General features: G+C 55.8%; 5 protein-coding genes and 1 pseudogene across 6 annotated transcripts; all 6 read left to right on the top strand.

Annotated features, from left to right (window-relative positions):
* On the top strand, positions 1 to 720 carry LBRM_35_1530 (annotated as a pseudogene). Its single transcript has one exon. A coding segment is annotated over exon 1 (720 nt).
* Positions 721 to 1485: 765 nt separating this feature from the next.
* On the top strand, positions 1486 to 5061 carry LBRM_35_1520 (conserved hypothetical protein; the record flags this gene model as incomplete). Its single annotated transcript, XM_001568723.2, has 1 exon — positions 1486 to 5061. One exon carries the CDS (start codon positions 1486 to 1488, stop codon positions 5059 to 5061), a length of 3576 nt encoding a protein of 1191 aa, XP_001568773.2.
* An 817-nt stretch (positions 5062 to 5878) lies between these two features.
* LBRM_35_1510 (conserved hypothetical protein) lies at positions 5879 to 7531 on the top strand (the record flags this gene model as incomplete). The annotated part of the gene is made up of 1 exon (XM_001568722.1): positions 5879 to 7531. The coding sequence occupies one exon, from the start codon at positions 5879 to 5881 to the stop codon at positions 7529 to 7531; it is 1653 nt and encodes a 550-aa protein (XP_001568772.1).
* A 2249-nt stretch (positions 7532 to 9780) lies between these two features.
* Positions 9781 to 11190, top strand: LBRM_35_1500 (amino acid transporter; the record flags this gene model as incomplete). The annotated part of the gene is made up of 1 exon (XM_001568721.2): positions 9781 to 11190. One exon carries the CDS (start codon positions 9781 to 9783, stop codon positions 11188 to 11190), a length of 1410 nt encoding a protein of 469 aa, XP_001568771.1.
* A 1959-nt stretch (positions 11191 to 13149) lies between these two features.
* Positions 13150 to 15507, top strand: LBRM_35_1490 (putative transitional endoplasmic reticulum ATPase; the record flags this gene model as incomplete). Its single annotated transcript, XM_001568720.2, has 1 exon — positions 13150 to 15507. The coding sequence occupies one exon, from the start codon at positions 13150 to 13152 to the stop codon at positions 15505 to 15507; it is 2358 nt and encodes a 785-aa protein (XP_001568770.1).
* A 1501-nt stretch (positions 15508 to 17008) lies between these two features.
* LBRM_35_1480 (putative adenylate kinase) lies at positions 17009 to 17671 on the top strand (the record flags this gene model as incomplete). The annotated part of the gene is made up of 1 exon (XM_001568719.1): positions 17009 to 17671. The coding sequence occupies one exon, from the start codon at positions 17009 to 17011 to the stop codon at positions 17669 to 17671; it is 663 nt and encodes a 220-aa protein (XP_001568769.1).
* Positions 17672 to 20803: the final 3132 nt, after the last annotated feature.

Genomic DNA, 20803 nt, shown 5'->3' with positions numbered 1-20803 from the left:
ATGCATTGTACGGCTACTGGACGTGGTGTGCCGTCTGATGGCACCTTGACTCAAGATCCGCAACTGTATCGTTCTCAGCTCGTACCAAGAGAGAGTATATGCTGGCCACTGATAGTGCAGAAACTTATTTGTGCAGAGATGGAGGCTCGCACACGACTTGTCTGCGATGCCCTGACCTACTTTCAGCGTATCGCAAGCCTCTGCGTCGCTGAGCGTCACGGGCGGTGGGCGATGTCCTTAGCCGACAATAGGCCGCGTAGCGGCTGGTATTGCCCCAAGTGCGGCTTTGCCGAAGAGGTTAGCGACTCCCTCAACACCCAAGGGCCAATACGCACCTCCGTCGAGGTGTGTCGTGAGCCCTTTCTGCGCGAGAGGAGCTTCACCCCGGTTTGCAATGAGATTGAGTTGCAAAGGCAGCAGCAGCCCAACTATCGCTACATCAACGACGCCGCGATTCTACTCGAGCACCAAAATCTGTTCCACCAAGAGTATGGCTCGCTGCTGCAACGCATCAAGTCGGCCAGTAAGGGCATCCAAGAAAGTGTAACTCGGTGACCTGGGGTGTTTGACCCCTTTTTCGATCCTTCTTCTACATTTACAACCTGCTTTCTCCCGATCCGGTGCGACCACTAAATATGTGGTTTTTCTGTGAGCCCATTTGGTGAAACCCTTCCACTTGGAAACAAGTGGAAAAGCAGCAAGCGTGAGTCAACCGTGTAGGCCCCCGTCTAGGGTGAGCCACGCGAATTCCACTCGGCACCATGTATCTGTAGTTGAGAAGAGTCCTCACTTCGATGCGCATGTTCTTCCTTTTTACACCCTGCATTGAGGTGGCAGATGTTGAAGCAGTGTTTCTGCGACCAGAACCACCAACACCATGTTCGTCACTGCAGTGATCTGATAACTTCCAGCGCACAGGTGGGACGGAGTGTGGAGGCCTCATAGGCGTCTACTCCCAGAATCATCTCTTCTGCTTGCGTGCGCTCCCGTCCCTTTTTTTTTCCACAGCAACGCCTCTGTTAACTTACAATTTCCCTGCACGCGCCTGTGTGTGTGTGTGTACCTCCTTTCTGTTGACTACTGTCGCTCTGCAGTCTTTTTTCCCTTTTACATGTCGCCCTTGTGCTTGCATATGCGAGCGAGCGCGCGCGCGTTGCTGAAGTTGGACCCTTCCACTTTTGCTGGCTTCCCCCATCCCTCTTTGGAATACCGACTCTCTCTCTCTCGGCGCCATAAGCGAGAAGCAGAGAGATTGCGCCGTAAAGCGCGGTGCTTTTACCTAAAGTGGACTGTCGCAGGGTCGTTTTTGCGCTTCGCATTGCAGAGACAAAGGCCACCCCCGACCTGCGTCGCGGGCCCCAATGGTGTATCAAGGCAACTGATCTCCTCGCCATCCATCTTCCTTGATCTCTTTCTCTACCATCTTCTTCAGGTGTGCCGCCCCCCTTCACATTACTGTTAAGGCTCTCCGTGACTCGTTAGGCTATGAAGTTCCACGTTGTGGGGGGTCCATTGGCATTTACCATCTCTCTTGAGGCGAAAGACACCGACAGCTTCACGTCGATCTTCAAGAAGGTTCAACAAGCTGCTGGGAATGGGACGGCACTCGATGCGTATGACTTGTATACGGCAACGCGCTCGCCGCTGACTGGAGAGCTTGTCGCGGCCAGCGGCCCTCTACGCCCCACAGATACCCCAGCTACCCTTCACCTGGACTGTAAACAAAGTGATCCACACCTCCTCCTACTGGTGCGAAAGGGTGTAGGCAACGATCGTGGAAGTATGCAGAACTCGCTGTTGTACAGCACCACCGCTGTAGGGGACGCTGGAAGTCAAGGTAGCGCCGCCACCGCATCCACATCACCGTCTCCCATGTGCACGCCACGGACGACGGAGGAGTATCGGCGCCGCATGCGCGCCATGTATCTCAAGTACGACCCTCGTCAGCTGCACAAGGTCGAAGAGGCACTTCATCTCTACCGCGGTTATGAGGAAGACGTGCTGCAACAGCTGGTGAAGAGGTACGGGCCGGAGCCGGCATCGGAGGACGTCGATCCGCTGCGTCTCAGACCAACAGTAGTGCCGACGTGCGATGCCGACGTGCATGAGGGCGTGCCAGCGTTGTCTGCTTTGGCAAAGGAGGGCACTCCACGTAATCAGCCTTCGTACTACGATCGACTTGTAGCAATCTACTCCACTTACGAGCCAGAGAAGCTGAGCAAGGTCGATGGCACGTTGAGGCGATATGCTGGCCGAGAGGAAGAGGTGATCCAGCAGCTAGTGAAAAAGTACGGACCGGAGATATCCACTGAGCGAGTGGCAGCGGAAAAGGCTTCGGCAGCGATAAGCGAATTGCCTGTACCAGCTTCTCACGCACTACTGCAGGAGTGGTCGGCATCAGCGAGCGACGTGGAAGCCTCGCCACATGCAAGCACGACCTCGCCTGCTGTCAAGGAACAGGCGGCGGAAGTGGTGTGGACTGCATCCGAGGTCAAGGAAGGGGCCGCATCGCCCATCACTACCACCGTAACACCCGTAAAAGCAACGTTACCTGCAGCCCCAGCAGTGGTCAGTGCCGGTGATGCCTTTGTCGAGGGGGTGCAGTCGTTAAACACCGGACAACACCCACCCGCGACGGCGGCGTCTTCACTGGCCGACTCTTTGCCGCGTCACGCAGCTGCCTCCACAGCTGTAACACCATCAAACAGGGCGAGCGCCGCTAACTCAATGGCAATCAGTGGTAGTTACCGCGAGCGCCTAGTCGCTCTCTACCATGCGTACAACCCCGCGAAGCTGCACACCGTGGAGGGCACATTGAAGAAGTTTTCGGGGAAGGAGGAGGTGGCAATTCAGCAACTCGTGCGACGCTACGGACCGGAGCCAGCCCCGCTAACATCGCAGGAGACTTCTAGGCTGCTGACAACCGCGTCCACTGGCGGCGTGTCTAGAGCGTCACCAAGCGTCGGTCCAACTACCGAAAACGTGCCAGGCGACGCCACCTCGTCGACTAGAGACACAACGCCTGCCCCACCGGCGGAGCAGCGATGTGAGGAGCCAGGTAACTCCCGACAGCAGATCCTAGGGATTCTTGCTGCCTATGAACCGGATAAAGTGGATCGGTTAGACCGCATACTGGACGCCTACAAAGGTCGGGAGGGCGAAGTGATTTCAAAATTAGAGATGCGCTACGCCGCTCAGCGAGTCAAGAATAGCGCTGGTGAGCCTACGGTGAGGAGAGTCGGCGCTTCGGCGGATGCGGGGAGCTCCGCACCTGTTATGTTCACTGCGCCGCCCAGTGCGGCGCCATCGGTGGGTCATCAGTTCCCCAGCATAACTACTGCTCCGGCGGAGCCCGTATCACTGCCAGCGCCGGCATCACCGTCAGCGGCAGCACAGGTCTTAGCACACGGCGCGCCACCAAAGACGTCCACCACTGCGACCTCACACCCATCGTCTCTTGCACCCACGGCCCCACCAAGTCATTGGAACTCTCCGAATGATAGGTCGAGCCCTGCCGCACCGGCGGGAGTAGCAAGCACAGCTCCCGCTTCATCTCTTAAATCCGCGGTAGCTTTGGCTGAGAGGCCGCAAACTGCACGATTAGAAACAGCGGTGCCGGCAGTCGCTGGGGTGCCACAAGCACAACAGAGCAATACACCGCAAGGTACTCCGTTGCGGCTGAGGGCGCCACCAATAGCGGCGCTCCGAGTGGCGGCGGCGCACCTGGAAGGTGTCGCGCTGACGTCGGTGCGAGAACGGTACTGGGCCACTTGGCGGGCGCATCACACAAAGAGGAAAGCCGCTATGCTGCTGCAGCAGAAGCTATGGGTGGAAGCGTCAAGCAGCGCTGCCGGTCCCTATCGCCTCAACGACTGTGTGGAGCCTGGGTACACGGTTGCGGACCTTGCGGTGGTGGTGGCTCAGGAGGAGCGAGGCGGCGGCAGCACGCAAGGCCGTGCCCTGTCTAGCGAGATGCAGATTGCAGCTCGGGCCCTGTTGGCATCGCTGCGGCACTGCGTCGAGTCGCGAGTGATCGAGGTGCAGTCCAGCGAGGAACGTCAACTGGCAGACGCGTTACTCACCCACTGGTCTGCCCCTCGAAACCTTGGCCCGGTCACTGACTCTTCTGAGCTAGCGCACGCGCTGCATCAGGCTGCGCACTTCATTCGCCAGATCGATGACCTCATGACTGTCATTCGCACCCAGGCGGGGCAGCTGCACCAGTTAAAGGCGCTTCATCGGGATGTACTCGGGCGCATGGAGAACGCTCAAGCCGCCACACAGGCGCTGGATAGGCTACAAGCGCAGCTGGACGCTGCCAACGATAATCGCCGTGCATTAGAGCTGAAGCTGAAGCGCTTCTCAGCCGGCGTCACGGAGAACCACGCTGATCGACCGCCGCCGCGTCGTGTCGTCTCTCCAGCAGAGGAACACAAAGATGCCCAGATTGCGAAACTTCATCAAAAGTTGGCCAAAACACGCGTCTCACTCTTTTTGTCCAAACAGGCAGAGGAGAAGGTGAAGGTGCAGCTGGAGCATAGTTGTGCTCGTGAGGCTCGGCGAAAGCACGAGGACCACCATCGCTACGGCAGCAGTGGGCGATACAGCACCCCGGGCTCTGCTCACACGCAGCCACGCAGTCGATCTGCCAGGGTCGGCGATGATGCCAATGCGTCGCTGTCCAACACACCACAGCGGCGCTATACCCCGGTGTCCACTCCGCGTGGCGCGTTCTCGTACGCCATTGCCCATGACACACCGCGTCGTCAGTCGACCTCGCAGATTAGAGTGAACGGACGTGCTGTCTCCTCAATTCGCAGACCGGATGCTGTTAGCGCGGGGCAGGATCGCACAAACGCGTCAATTAACAGCAGTACGCCGTGGCCCTCCTCGCGCTACGTAATGCCGTCAGCGGAGATCGAGCGGGGACCATGTCCCAGCTGCCTTACCCCGCTGACCTCGTGCTGTCCTGAGGAGAACGGTCCCGCGGCGGAGAAGGCAGCGTTTTGCTTCAGCTGTCACCGCTACTTCACCTTTGGAGAGCTGCGGACGCGCGATTGACGTGAGATGATGGAACATCTGTACGTTGACTACTCGGGGGTTGCTCGTATGAGGTTGGAGAGGGAGAAGATGTGGTGGGGGTAGCCGCAGAAAGTCCAGAAAAGGGTGATAGTAAAACACAGCTGCAGGCAGGTTCCTCTGCCCACTTCGGTTGGTTCTTTCGGACGCTCATGTCTTCTTCGTGAGGAACCGGGGGTGCCCTTCTTCCTTCTCTCTCTTTTTGCAGTTTACGGGGCTCGCTTTCTCTCCGGCCTGTGTGGGTGTGTCTGTGACACTCACGGACGTGTACACTTCCTTGAAAGATAAAGCAGCAAAGAGAAAAACGGGGGATGACGTGTCGATCCTCCTCCCCCTCCCCCTCCCTCCCTCCCTTCTTCTGCTGTGCGGCTGCTTTACATCCTCCGCGCCTTGCTGACGTTTTCACCTCTTTCGACCTATGTGACGTCACGCGTGCAAGGAGAAGAGTTTGACATATGTAGTGCCTCGATCGACGCGCTCTCTGTGCACCCGGGCGATGACGCCACTCATCGGACACGCGAGAGAGAGGGTCATAACGTATTACCGGTTTGCTTCTCAACAAGGCGTTCTCTCCCTTCTCCCTTTGCGTTGAGCTCCGACGCGCCCTTTTCTTTCTTCACCCACGTCGTGCATGCTGTACACACGCAGCGTCTGCTTTTAGTTTCTGCTGCGCCGTGGCCCAGGCTCCGCTTCAGAAGACCTCAAAGTGGGTCTGCTCATATTAGGTCATTCCTAACTAGGTAAACTGGCGTGCAGACATTTGTGCACGCACAGGGCACGTACGTGCTAACTAGTAACCATGACCATCCCACTGACGAATAACAACCGCATCAATATCCCCGCGGTATGCCGGCTTCGTGAGCCAAGCACAAACAAGACGGTAGGATCAGGGGTGCTGGTGGCACCGGGGCTGCTGTTGACGTCTTCCGTTGCAATCCCTACGCCGTCGTGTGCTACGTGCGTTGTGGCCACCTTCTTTGAGGGCACCAAGAAACATGCCGTGGATGTGCAACTGCAGCCGCAGCACTACTACTTTGCCTCTCGCTATCCGCTTGAACTGGACTACTGCCTCATCAGCTGCGAGGAGGCGCCGCTGCTCAATGTCACACCGGTGCGCATGCCGCTTACTGGGAAAGGATGGACTCCAGTGGAGGAAGGCGATGTGCTCCTAATTGTCGAGCACCCCATTGGCGGCGTGGACGGCACCGCGGCAGTGGCGCTAGGCGAAGGCGTGACCTCCCCTCTTACGACAACTGTGACCGATGAAAGCGCCGTTGACCACGTGCAGGCACCGTACGTGGAACAGAAGCGCTTCGAGGAAGTGCTGCACTGCCGCGGCGATATGAACTTCCTCAAGTCCCACGGCAGCTGGATGACAGCTGGCTGTCCTGCTTTCAACGAGAATGGTCAGCTGGTTGGGCTGCAATCCCAGAGCCGAGTAGATGGCGAGGGAGTCGTGAATCGCGTCCTATCGATGATCTCTATTGTGAAGCACCTTTTCGCCAACGTGCAGCTGCCGCATCTCCCGCAGGAGGAGGTTACGTTTGAGGATGTGTGGGACACGTGGTACGTAACGAACGACATCACCCGCGTCATTGCCATCCTCGCCAACTTCAAAGGCAGGTCCATGGCCCAGCAGGTCACCTGTCGCCTGTGCGAGCTGACAGCAAAGCCGGAGCTCGTGAAGAGCATCGCCTCGAACGGCGGCATCGAGGTTATTCTGCAGAATCTTAGCCTCTTCTGCAGTCAAGAGAACCTCTCCGAGATTGGCTTGCGGGCTCTCTGGAACGTAAGCGTTGGCGAGGAAGCGCATCTATCCATGATTAGCGAACTGGAAGGCGTGCGCATCATCCTTGACGTCGTGGAGGCATTTCCGGTAAACAAGACGGTGCTCGAGTTTGCCGCAGTGCTGCTACACAACATCGCAGGGTGCCATGCGACGCCCGACTTCTCCCAGACCCACGGCGCGCGTGCGCTGACGGTGTTGTATCCTGGGGTTCAGCAGTTTCGTGAGAGCATTGTGCTGCAGAAGTTTGCACTCAGCTTCTTTGCCACCCTTGTACGACTGAGGGAGGAGTTTGCACGGATTTTGGTTCAAGAACGCATCCTCGAGCACATTATCCACCTTGTCGAAGAGAAACCGCAGCAGATTTTCCTCATGGAAATGGTCGTCAATTTTGTGGCGGAGCTGGCCCAGTACCCCCAAACGGTCGAGCTAATTTGTCGCAGTTATGCGCTGCGCGGCGTCACCAGCGTGACACATCTAATTGATCTTCTCATTGGTATCATTTTTGAGCACAAGGACCAGGATAGTCTCTTGGTGAACGGCAATCGGGCGCTGTGGGGACTTGGCAATGTGCCCACCTGCCGCGCGATCATTTTCGAGAATCCTCGAGGCACCGATGCACTGCACATCTCATTACCAGCACTCATAGCAAGCAGTCACCGTTAGGCATTTGTTTTCGTTCGTGGTGGCGTCTGTACGCACTTTACGCTTCCCTTCTCGCACCAGCGTCAGGATCTCATTAGGGAGGCAGGAGCCTTATTGGGTGTTCTGCGAAGTTAGTGGTGGAAAGGCCCACCGGTGATGTCTGCCTGCTTCTGTCTGGGATGAAAACGATGTGGCTGTACTGTTTGTCGTCCTTCTTGTTTGCTTCACAGGCATGCACGAACGTCTCTGAGGCTTTTTCTTTGGGAGGTGAAGGCTCACGTCCCCTGCCCTCTCCTCCCCTTCTCTCGCTCTCTTCGATGTACGTTAGCACCTCTGTTTTTCTTCGGATTCCTCATGTTTTGAATTGCAATTTTCCCCGTGTGGAACGGATGCTGGGAGCCAACAAGTGAGGAAAAAAAAAACACCGTAGCGATCTTCTTAGCACGGACGGCCATACCAGCCGTCGCTGCATGGCTGGCTTTTGTTTAGATGTCTGCTGTTGCACTGCCTCGCGGCTCTGCGTTTGGTCACGTCTGAGAAAAAGAAGCTCCTGTCTCTGCAGCGTCTGCGCGTGTGCACCTCCTGCCGTGAAACACCAGAGGGAGTGCATTTTTAACACCTCCCAGGAGTCCTTGGGTTCGCTTTGCGATGCTTGACTTGTCCCCTATCTTTGCCGTACCTGACGCGCTCGCAGCCTCCCGTTTGCTGCTCCTTTCCTGGCCCCTATTCTCCTCTTCCTCTTTCCCATTCCTCAACAGAGGGACACGTGTGTTCACATTATGCACACACGCCGCGGCGCACCGACTGATATTGACGAGAGAGGTGCCGCTCGTGTTTGTGCTTCACTCGACTTCTTTGAAAGTAGCGCGCATTCTGTCGCGTGATGAACACAGACGAAACGAAGCGAAAAAAAAAAAGAACGGCAGGCAAACGAACGAGAGAAAGACACACACACACACACGAAGTCAAAACTAACAGCTTCCCGTCAAAGTAGCCTGTCGAAGCACTCTTAGCTAACCCGCTGTCCCTCCGTTTGCTACGATGGGGAAGGGAGAGGCGGGAAAAAAGGTCACCGTGGCACGCCTCCTGCGAGTTTCCCTTGCTCACTGAACGCAGCGTAAGTGGAACCCACATCTCAGGGGCGGTGTTCGCGTCACCGTGCTTCAGTCGACTCCTCTGCTCGCACCTCCTCTTTGTGTTGTTCTCTCAGCTGCGTGCTTGAGCATCCGTCGTAGCCCTCTGTTACCCCCTTTTTTCGGGTTTCGGTTTGCTTTGCTTCTGGATGCTCGTCAGTGGCCTCAGTGTTGCTGCGCTCTCGGTTGACCTTTTGGCTTGCAGGGGCCCCGCGTGAAGAGGCAAAACACCGAACGACATGTTGCCTGCTGTTCACCGGTTACCGCTTCAGTTGGTGTTGTTTTTACTCCAAGGGCCGGAAAGGGGGGTTTGGTCTCCACACTTTTCTTTGCCTTTCGTTCCGCTAGTATCTCCCTTTCGCCGCTCTTTTCGTGTCCCCATAGTGGTGCCGTGAACTTCACCCGTCTACACCTCTCTAGCAGGTGAAGCAAAATCCACACATCATAGGCGTGGAGGACGTGCTTCTCCCCCTTTCTTGTGTTTCAACTCGCCCCCCGCCCCTCCGATGTAGTAAAGCTTTTGAACACGTCACTGCTATTTTTGGAAGCGCTATGGTGGGTCCCAAGGCCGGCTCGCCCCCCGCAGCGGGAGAGGAGGTAATGATGACGGAGACGCCTCGGCTGGTGCACCTCACCACCGAAACCGGTAGTCTCCTCGACGACGGTGCTGAGGGCGAAGGTCTCAGCCAGGCGCAGTCCCCGGCTCTATCTTGTCTTGTGTTCATCAGCTCAGGGACAGAGGAGGCGAGGCCGCCGGCGCCCCTCGGTGAACCAAAAACAGCGGTCGGCCGCCTCGCGGCCAGTGCTGGACCTTCTGCATCGCCTATATCGCGCAAAGAGGCAACCGCTGCGTCACGAGACACAGCTACTAGCAGCTCTTTTCGTCAAAGCAGTCCGGTGAGGCACAAGGAGCCGCTCCTCAGCAATGTGCTGTCGTTTCAGAGTAGTCTCGTGGCCCTAGAAGTGAGCGCCGCGCACACCCCTCGCGCAAACAATGATGAGATACAGCTCCCGACTTTCGCCACGGTTCCAGTAACCCCGGTGCGGGGTACATCGTTGGCGAACGGCATTACCTCGGTGCAGCTGGCAGACCTCGATGGAAGCCAGGATCTCCCTTCAAATGCAATCACAGGGGTGATGGAGCAGGACGGTACTGTGATCGATGTCGCGGATGCCGGAAAGCGTGCAAGCCGCGCCGACTCCTCCGGTCACTTTTGCGGCAGTGTCGGCGAAGAGAGCCTGGAGTACACAGACGTCAGTCTTAACACGTCGCTCAGGAACGGTACCTCTTCGACAGGAGGGCAGGGCGATCGGCACTACGCCTCCCTGTACGGCGCCGCATTTCATATCTTCAAGGCCAACGTTGGCGCGGGGGTGTTTCTCTTGCCCACCTACTACCAAGACGCGGGCTACCTTGTTGGCGGCCTCTTGGTTGTGCTGCTGGGCGCACTCATGATCGAATGCACCGTCTCGTTGCTGCACGTGAAGCACCGCATCAACCACGTTGAGGTGAAGACGTACCCTGCAGTCGTCGAGTTTGTTCTGGGGGAATACTTTAAAAAATTCGTGCAATTTTCCCTCGTTTTCACGCAGTTTGGATTTTGCATTATGTTCCTGCAGTACGCCTCGTCCATGTTTGCGGCATTCTTCAACGAGAGTTGGGCGTACAAAGTATTTGTCGGCGTGAGCACCGTCGTCGTGACCCCGATGACCCTCATCTCAAACAAGTTGCACGTTCTCGTCTACGCGTCAATACTAGCCGGCATGTTTGTGCTTGCTGTGCTGTCAGGGATAACTGTCGTGGATATCGAGAGGCTGTCGCGTGCCGGCATTGCCAAAGGTGTGAGGGCGGCTATTCCGACCCCCCGGCTCATTGTATTTATCTCGGGACACATGTTTTCGCTGGAGGGCATTGGTGTGGTTCTCCCTGTCGAAAACAGCGTTGCACCAGAGAATCGCGCCCAGTTTGGTAAGGTACTGCGCTATACCCTTCTGGCCATCGTCACATTCTACGTTTTTTTCGGGGTGCTCGGCTACGCGGCCTACGGGGAGAAACTGCACACTTCCGTCGTGCTGGCACTGCCGCCGAGTGGTGTGAAGCAGACTCTGCAGGTGCTGCTGGGACTCAGTCTCATTTTCGGCTTTCCCATCCAGTATGTCCCTGCTATCCAGGTTATGGACAGGGCGTTTGGTGTGAGCATCACCAGTGACAAGAAGGAGGCATTTCTTTTACGTGTGGCGCTCAACGCCTCTTTTGGACTTGTGGCGGTCTTTGTCGGCAGTGACACCATCAACATTTTTGCCAGCTTTCTCGGCTCCTTTGCAGGGGTACATCTCATGGTGACGGTGCCCGCGCTGCTTGCTCTGCAGATCGACCACGCGCTGAAGGGAGACAAGGAGAAGTATAGCTGCAGGGAGTACCTCCTGCTGTTATTCGAGGGTCCTTACACGATCGCTCGATCCCAATACTACGTCTACCTACTCTTAGCAGTTGTAGTCTGGTTTGGTGGTCTGTACTACACCTTGGTCTCCATCTTCGAGAGGTAGAGTAGGCAACAGCGTGGTTGACCACTGCGTGGTGGTGCGCACGAGTGACCTTTCTTTCTCTTTGCATCTCCTTAGTTCTCTCTCGTCATTCTTCTGATGCCAAACACCTGCAGGACTGCGGGTGAGTATGTGGAGGACCTCTGGCACACTTCGCTATGCTGCGTGTTCTCTCTTTGTTTTTTTTTTTTCCCGTTTCCACCGCTGAGCACCGAGATGAGGCATGTGACCAGACAGGCAGCCGCGAAAGGGGTGAGAAAAGAACATGGCGAGGGCAGGGGCTGGCCCTAGCAGCCAAGTGAAGCGGTCTCAACGGACCTTGCTGTGTTCACTTTGCTCTTTACTGATACTACTTGTTCTCCTGTTTGCTTTCTATGCGGCCTTTTCTTTCTTCAGCCGTTGTTGTTTTCTTTCCCTTCGTCGGTGTGGACGGGTGGCGAATGCCATTCGCGGCACCTTCTACGCATTCTCCTTCCTCTATTCCTCCGCTCTCTGCTTGACAAGTGGGGTTCATCATGTTAGTTTTTCTTCTCCCTTTCCTCGGCTCTCCTGTGTTGCTGCTAAACATCGGGGTGTTCTGAGAGGAAGAAAAATGTAGCTTCGCCGATGCCTGTGGTAGTGGAGTGCATACAAAACTCATGGCACCATGGGTGGGTTACTATGCAGGGAGTGAGGACTGGCCGTACAATCGTTATGCATGCAGAGGGTCAGCGCCTCAGTGCCGCTTACAGGGGTGCACAGGTGCGATTAGCTTCTCTAGAAGCGGTGTTTGCTGTGCCCTTTGGTATACTTTGTTAGGTCTGCTAACTTCAGGCTGATAGGCTAGTTCTCCAATGATGACTTCCACACGGCAGGACGTCTGCTATATGGGCTGGCGCAGGTGTGGGGACTGTGCGGGCGTTGGTGCTGTTTTTTTTTTTTGTTTTTCTTTGCTTCAGAGTGGAAAATGTTGAACTGTGCAAAGAGACATCGAGGAGAAGGGGGAGGCCGCCTCGGCGACCGAACGCAAGAGGTTATCTCCCGATGTGCTCTACCTTTATTCCATGCCTCCACGAGAAGGGAACACACACACACACACACACACGCATGCCCAAGAATAACAGCCGACACATGTGAAGCAACGAAGCTCGAAGAGAGATGCACCTCTGCGTTCTGCGAGCGGCACGCAAAGGCTGTCGTCGAAACCCCCTCTCCCAGTATTCGCTCCCCCCTTTTTGGGCTACGCTCCTTCTACCCCAGACGTTTCTCTTGCTCATAAGTGTGGAAAGCCCTTTCACCTTCCGCTGTGCGAGACCATTTCTCGAGGGCACGCTCACTCACCTTCTCCTACCTGTCTTGATTTCATTTGATCCACCTGCTGTCACCATTCTCTGTCGTCTCCACCTCTGCACACACCGCAGTTCAGTGTATCTGTGCGTGTGTTTGCGTCACTCTCTCCTCCCTCACCGTTGTGCTTCAATTCGTTTTTGTTTTCGTTTGGTTGTTTCTTCACATCTCCCCAACTACATCAACCACCGCTACTTGGCTCGAACAGGAGACGTTTGCGTTGCTCCTTGCTAGTTTCCGCAAAGCGAGCAAAGTAGATAGACACACAAACAGAAACACCTCGCGTACGTCTCTCTCTCTCTCTCTGCGAAGACTTCATTAGGACAACTGTCGCTCACTCGTTCTGTTGTTGTTGTTGTTTTTCTGTGTCCATTCTCGTGCGTGTGTGAAGAAGCCTCTCACCTCTCCCTTCCTCCACTCCCCTTTGTGTTGCCCTTGTAGCCCGCAGCCCAAAGCGCTTCTTGGTGGGACCTTTCGCACTCGCCCTGCGTGTGTGCCGTTACGTCTCCTATACACTTGAGACCCACTCTATCGCGGTAGTCAAACGCAAACGCAGTGATATATCGCTGATTAGTCTCGGCGCTGGAAAAACCAACATCTTACACATAACGACACAACAACAAGGCAGAAACAACAATGAGCGTCCCTCCCGAGATGAGAAACTCCAAGGTAAAGCTAAACAAGCTCATCGTCGAAGAGCCGTACAACGATGACAACAGTGTTGTGTCGATGAATCCAAAGCGAATGGAGGACCTCAACATCTTCCGTGGTGACACCGTTCTCGTCAAGGGCAAGAAGCACCGCAGCACCGTCTGCATCGCGATGGAGGACGAAGAGTGCCCGCCAGAGAAGATCAAGATAAACAAGGTCGCGCGCCGCAACATTCGAATTCACCTCGGCGACACCATTCGCATCTTTTCCTGCAAAGATGTTCCGTACGGCAACCGCATTCACGTGTTACCCATCGACGACACGGTGGAGAATCTCTCGGGTGACTTATTCGAGAACTTCTTGAAGCCCTACTTTCTGGAGTCGTATCGGCCCGTCAAGAAAGGCGACTCCTTTGTTTGCCGTGGTGCCATGCGCTCTGTGGAATTCAAGGTAGTGGAGGTGGACCCGGGTGAATACTGCATCGTGTCGCCAGACACGATCATTCACTCCGAGGGCGATCCGATTCATCGAGAGGACGAGGAGGCGCTTGATGGAGTGGGCTACGACGACATCGGCGGTTGCCGCAAACAACTCAATCAGATCCGCGAGATGGTCGAGCTCCCCATTCGCCATCCGGAACTGTTCAAAAACATCGGCATCAAGCCTCCCCGTGGTATCCTGCTTTACGGCCCTCCAGGGAGCGGCAAGACGCTCATCGCGCGTGCTGTCGCAAACGAGACGGGCGCTTTCTTCTTTCTCATCAACGGCCCTGAGATTATGAGCAAGATGGCTGGCGAATCGGAGAGTAACCTGCGCAAGGCCTTTGAGGAGGCCGAGAGGAACGCGCCGGCGATCATCTTTATTGACGAAATCGACTCCATCGCCCCGAAGCGCGAGAAGGCGCAGGGCGAGGTGGAGAAGCGCATCGTCTCGCAACTCCTAACGTTAATGGATGGCATGAAGTCGCGTTCGCAGGTGATCGTGATGGCGGCGACGAACCGCCAGAACACTATCGATCCAGCGTTGCGTCGCTTTGGCCGCTTCGACCGAGAGCTCGACATTGGGGTGCCAGATGAGATTGGCCGCCTAGAGATCATTCGCATCCACACAAAGAACATGAAGCTGGCCGAGGACATTGATCTGGAGAAGGTGGCGAAGGACTCGCACGGCTTTGTCGGCGCCGATTTGGCGCAGTTGTGCACGGAGGCTGCCATGCAGTGCATTCGTGAGAAGCTCTCTGTTATTGACTGGGAGGATGACACCATCGATGCCGAGGTGATGAACGCGATGTGTGTAACACAGGAGCACTTTCGCGAGGCTATGGCGAAGACAAACCCGTCCGCGCTGCGCGAGACGCAGGTGGAAACGCCGAACGTCGTCTGGGAGGATGTCGGCGGCCTCCTCGACGTCAAGCGTGAGCTGCAGGAGCTGGTGCAGTATCCCGTCGAGTACCCGTGGAAGTTCGAGAAGTACGGCATGTCGCCACCGAAGGGTGTCCTCTTCTACGGTCCGCCTGGCTGCGGTAAGACCCTGCTGGCCAAGGCGATTGCGACGGAGTGTCAGGCCAACTTCATCTCTATCAAAGGCCCGGAGCTGCTGACAATGTGGTTCGGTGAATCGGAGGCGAATGTACGCGACGTCTTCGACAAGGCCCGGGCTGCCGCCCCTTGCGTGCTCTTTTTTGATGAACTGGACTCCGTCGCTAGGTCCCGCGGCGGCCACGGTGATGGGGGCGCGAGTGACCGCGTGATCAACCAAATCCTGACAGAGATGGACGGTATGAACGTCAAGAAGAATGTCTTCATCATTGGTGCAACAAACCGGCCAGACGTGCTCGACCCTGCGATCATGCGCCCTGGCCGTCTCGACCAACTCATCTACATCCCGCTGCCTGACAAGGCGTCTCGTGTGGCTATTATTAAGGCGAGCTTTCGTAAGTCGCCGCTGGCCTCTGACGTCGATGTGGATCAGATTGCCGCCGCCACGCACGGCTTCTCCGGCGCCGACCTGTCGGGTATCTGCCAGCGCGCGTGCAAGATGGCCATCCGCGAGTCCATCAACAAGGAAATTCAACTCGAAGAGTTGAAGAAGAGCGGACAGTTGGACGAGAATGCCAATATCGACCCAGTACCGGAGATTACGCGTGTTCACGTGGAGGAGGCGATGCGCGGAGCCCGCCGCTCCGTCTCTGAGGCGGATATTCGGCGCTACGATATGTTCAAGACCTCCTTGCAGCAGAGCCGCGTCTTCGGTGGTAGTAACCTGGCCCCAGCGGAAGCCGTTGCACCGGCTGGCGGCAGCGCCCCGCAGCCCGTAGCTGACGACGACGACCTCTACAGCTAAGAGGAAGCGAAGGCAGGTGTTTTGTTTTCAGCTTACTTCGCCTCTTTTTTTTTTTCTCTTTCAGACTTCTTTCGTTTTTTTTTTTAGTTCTTGTGATGGATGCGGGTGTTGCGGTTTATGGTTGGACGTTCACCAGCGCCGCTCTGGGCTTGCGGCGGAGATGATATTGTCTATGCGATCCTTCCCCTTCCACGCTTTACACGCGTGTCATTGCCTTGCGGCTTCAAGCATGCGGTGCGGACACCGGATGCGTGCCCATTGTGTGGGCACGCGAGGAGGGTGGAACGGTAAGCTGAAGCACGTGTGAAGATGATATACCCCTCACCTTGGCCCGTGCTTGTTTCTTGACACGTTGATGCAGAGCTGAAACTTTTCCATCTCTTGGTGTTTCCATTGGTGTGTTCTTTTTCTTGTATAGGTTGGGCTCTTGTACTGTTGCGGCACTTGTGTGTGAGTGACGCACTGTCACGCGATTTGTGGTGGGGTACATGTAGTTGGCGATAGAGGCTGGTCTCTGCTTGCCTTCGCCTTCCGTCGGCCTCTTGCAACAGCCACCTTTTCCCTTCTCGATATGCCTGTCGCCTCCCCTCTCCTATTTATTCCCTCCTATCACGCTAGTCCATCGTATGTCGTCCTAGCGGGGCTATTATGGGACTTACTTAGTGTGTGTTTGCACTTTTTTCGCTCTTTCGACGGTGCTCTCTCTCGCGCGTGGATTTGTTTGGATGCGTAGCATGGAAATGAGGCTGAATGGAAGATGAGGTTACTATTTCAGGATGAACATGTGCGAAGAGGAACTTCGCAAAAACCCTCTGGAGAGAAAGGACTCTAGTGCTGTGTGCCTACCACCAGCGTTTCGCTAACGACTACCCATGGCGCCCTTCATTTCTTTTCACATCGTGTGTTAGGGAAAATCAAACGCAAACTCTGAACAAGTGTCCTCCTACCCCCACCCCCACCCCTACCCCTGCCGCAAAGCGCAACCGTGTGGGGGGGGGGGGAATCAAGATGCCTGGTGATTGCTTGTATTACGGCTACCCTACGAGCAGAACTACTTCTCTCTACCTCGACAACTTCTCCTCGTTCTCTCCTACGCCTGCTCTACGTGGTCAAGATCTTTGTGTCCCACGTCTCCACACGTGCAGCATACTTACCCCACCACCTACCACCCTTGTGTTTGCCTATTTTTTTTTTGTTCTTGTACGTTCGTTTCTCGTTATTCACTACGGCCTTGACTCTCATCTGTTGCACCTTCTCACATTCTTTTTTTTTTTCGTCGCGACTGTTCTCCTCCTCTAGTGCTGCTCACGGCTCCTCATTCTAACTTGTTCGTTAACACATTTTTTTTTTCGTTCATGAACGGCTCACTATACATTCTGTGTGTTCACTAGCTGGTGCAGACTAGGAGCCGCAACTTTGTGTGTGCGGGTGTACATATATATATGTGCTTTCCGCCGAGGATAGGCATTCAGAAAGTAGCAGACGAGAGGAACTGTGCGTCATGCCACTGTTTGTCATTCTGTTTGGCGCCCCTGGCAGCGGGAAGGGGACGGTGAGCGATCTGCTCGTGAAGCACTACGGCTTTGTACACCTGAGTGCTGGTAGTGTGCTGCGCGAAGAGGTGCGAAAAAAGTCTCCGCTAGGACTGAAGTGTGCAGCCATCATGACCGAAGGGAACCTAATTCCGGATGAGCTCGTTGTGGACCTCGTGTGCAACCGACTGAGAGAGCCGGCTGTGCAGGCGCACGGCATTCTGCTTGACGGCTTTCCACGAACCCTGCGGCAGGCGGAGGAGCTTAGCACGCGCGGCTTCAAGTTCGACATGCTGCTCTTCCTTGACGTGTCGCCGGAGATCCTGCTCGACCGATGCCTTTCGCGGCGCCTTGACCCGGTGACGGGGCGCATTTACAACCTCAAGAGCGACCCGCCGCCGTCGGACATTGTGGACCGTCTTCTGATCCGCCCGGACGACACAAAGGAGAAGCACAAGCGTCGCATGCAGATCTACAACAATCAAAAGGCAGCTCTCATGGCCCACTACTCAGACATTATTATTGAGATTGATGCAGACCCGGAAATCAAGGTAGTCTTCCAGACGCTACAAGAAAGGATCAACAAGCAGTTGCGGGGCGCCACTACACAGGCTCGTACTGCGAAGCTCTAGTAGCGACAAACACACACGTGTGCGCACATTGACTAGCGCCGCAGTGAAGAGAGGAGTAGGAGAGAGGACTGGATTCTCGCATTCAGCCAACTGCTTTTTTCCCCCCAATCCCCCTTCCGTAGTGGGAGCTGTGCCGCCATGATCTCTTTTCTCTCCCCCCATTTCCAGCGTATTTCCTGTGCATGCTTGTTTGGTCCCTTCACTCCTTCACTTTTGTATTTTGCCGCCCCTTTATCAGTGTACAGCTGCTCTATGAAACTTTCCGCAGCACCCTCACCTCTTCGTAACATGACACCGCCGTCTCACGCGCTTCCTTCTTTTTCATTGTTTTGTGCCCCATTGGACACCTGTCTTTGGTACTCGTAAATGTCGCCGGACGGAGCGGGGCAACACACACACACGCACACGCAGCAGGCTATTGTGGTCATGTCGCCTGTGCCTCTGTTGTTCGCTCAGGCGACAGACGGGCAGCTGTGCGGATTTGCTACTGTGTGAAGACAATGAGCGGCATTTGGATCTGCGTGTGCGGGTGTACAGGGCTCGTCCTTTCTCTGCGTGTGTGTTTCACCTCTTTTGCCTCTCTCTCTTGGGCCCAATGAATCAGATTTGGTGGTGCGTAGTAACTTGCAGGGATGGATTGCGCTAGAAGCTGAGAGGAGACACTAAAAGATCCTTGCTTTCACCTACTGCCTGCTGTCCTCACTTTGTTTGTCTTTGTTGCTGAAAAATCTGGGGCCCTGCTGACTGCGTTGCTGATTCATTGTCTCGCCCCACTTTCTTTTGTGTCTCCATTGAACTGTTTTCCCGCCACTTTGCTTTTCTCCACAGCCACCTTTGAGGACACCGTCAAGTCACCCGCCATCACCAAACAAACATACAACCAGGAAGTGCTTGTGCTTTGAAAACATAAAAACGCTGAATTGTTCTCCATGCCGTCTTGCTCGTGTGCTCTCTGATTTCTTTTGTTCCATGCTGTTCTATCCTCTTTTTGCTGTTTGTCTTCTGGGACTTCCCGACAGTATGCCACCGCACCTCTCTCTGTACGTTGTGGATTCGTTTCGGTCGAGGGTCCTCGTTGTTCACCTGCTTGTCCCCATCTTCATCTGTCATTACTCATCCACGGTGCAAGCTGTCTCGCCGCCGTTTTCCCAGGACTGCGTGATGGGGTGAACGGCCGTCATGCAATGCCACCCCCCCCCTCCCCCCCACACAGGTGTGGTGTGTCGTATATCCACCCCACCCCGATGGTGCTCGTTGTGGGACGCTGTGAGGCCTTGGGCCAATCACACCCCTCTTGGAGGAAAGGGAAAGTGGCTGTGAAATGCTGTCGTGGCGTTCAGCACACGGGTAGTGGTCGTCTAGAACAGTGTTCGTGCAGTTTGGTTTACCTCGCGCCAACCCCTTTTCATGCGGGTGGCCTATTCTCTTGCAGTGCCGTGAGTCGCCTTAGCCGCCCTCGTTGTCGATGTCAAGCTACGAATGGCATTTGGAGGGCATCAGTTTACTCCCAGCACAAGCTGCTGTGTGCGGTTCCTCTTCGATGCGAGAAGACAGCATATCATTACTCAATCAAAGACCAACCCAAGAAGCAAACTAGATGTCTTTTGACGACAATTGCGGTGGTGCCCCTTTTCTGTGAAGACATCCGGAACGGGGCGGAGCTTTGCATGCCAGACACGGGCCCCCGACGCCTGTTCAAAGCACCCGCCACTACTGCCACCGCGCGCCGCCTGCCTTCCTCGCTGGCGGTTTCTATTTTCTCCCCATCTCGTTTCGTTAGCCTCCCTTTGGGCTCTACGTATTTGTACGGGCTCACCACAGGCACGTTTTTGAGGGGATGTTGAAAGGCTACGTATTGTTTTCCAGCCCCTTTCCTTCCTACGTTCGGTGGACCCAGTCCTCTGGGTATTCCCTTAACTAACGCGAGTGGTGCAACGTGTATTACGTACCCTCCCTCTCTGCCCCCACATTTTGGTCACGAATTAATTCCTTTTCCTTCCAACTTGCCCACGCCCTGTCCAGCAGGCAGGGGCCCGCTCCCGCTCTGTCACAGGCCCCGATCGGGTGGTGCGGGGCGGCGGTGGGCGCGCGCTGCGCCGAACCCCACCGCCGACATCCGCAGCGACACGCCGCCCTGCGTCCCGGCGCAACGTGGGGGTGCCCTGTGCACTGAGGCGCTACGCGCTGAGGTGTTCGCTCGTCATCACGGTCTTGATGGGAAAAGGAATCTAGGTAACGGCGGGAAAACATATGTATATACATGCCCATCAACCCCTGAGATTCCGCTGCTCTCTCACTCTGGCGGCGCGCGGAGGACGTAGGCTGTTACGAGCTATGCGACTCGTGCCTTTGGTAGTTTTGTTCCCCCTGTGCGGAGATGTCAGCAGCGATGCTTACTTTGTCACATGTCGTTTCCTTGTTCCTTTCATTCGTCTTTGCTCTTTCGGAGATGCAGGCGAGGCATCCAGAGATCCGCCCTCTCCTCCTCAACAACAACATCGGCGGATACAAAAGACAGCGAGCCCCCTTTCCTCCCCGGCAGGCGGCGTCGCTCCCAGTTCCCATGCTTCGAAATGCTTGATCACTGTGCGCAGGCGATGTTACAAACACAGCTGAACATGGCGCGCCGCATCCCAAGATCGGGAGAACACTGCGGATGATGAACCGAGGAGGCACACAAAAAGTAGCCTCTATCGACCGCGTGGCACGGGCGCGCGATACACGCGGCGGCTCCCGCTACCTTTGCGGTGCGTAGGGCCACCTTCCCCGCGTGTGGGTGGGGGAAAAGTGTCCTTCCGGCCGGAATCGAACCAGCGACCCTGTGATACCTGCGAACTCTACAGTCACATGCTCTACCAATTGAGCTACAGAAGGTTCAGCACGCCCCCTATTCCCAATACTTTCCAAAATCAACGTCGACGGAAGCAGCTAAAGAAAACATAGGCCGCTAGGGGGATCGAACCCCTGACCTCCGTCTTACTAGGACGGCGCTCTGCCATTGAGCTAAGCAGCCTCAGAGCATGGAGGTTACACGTCGCTCATTAGGCTCTTTTCGAGAAGGCTCGGTGCGGCTTCCTGGAAGCGCGGATGCCCCCTGGGCGCCGGCGCAGATGATATCGGTGGGGGTGGAGG

This window comes from Leishmania braziliensis, chromosome 36, assembly GCF_000002845.2.
Source record: "Leishmania braziliensis MHOM/BR/75/M2904 complete genome, chromosome 36".
Taxonomy (NCBI): Eukaryota; Euglenozoa; class Kinetoplastea; order Trypanosomatida; family Trypanosomatidae; genus Leishmania; species Leishmania braziliensis.
Note: the sequence above shows the minus strand (reverse complement) of the source record. Positions and strands in the feature narration are given on the sequence as shown.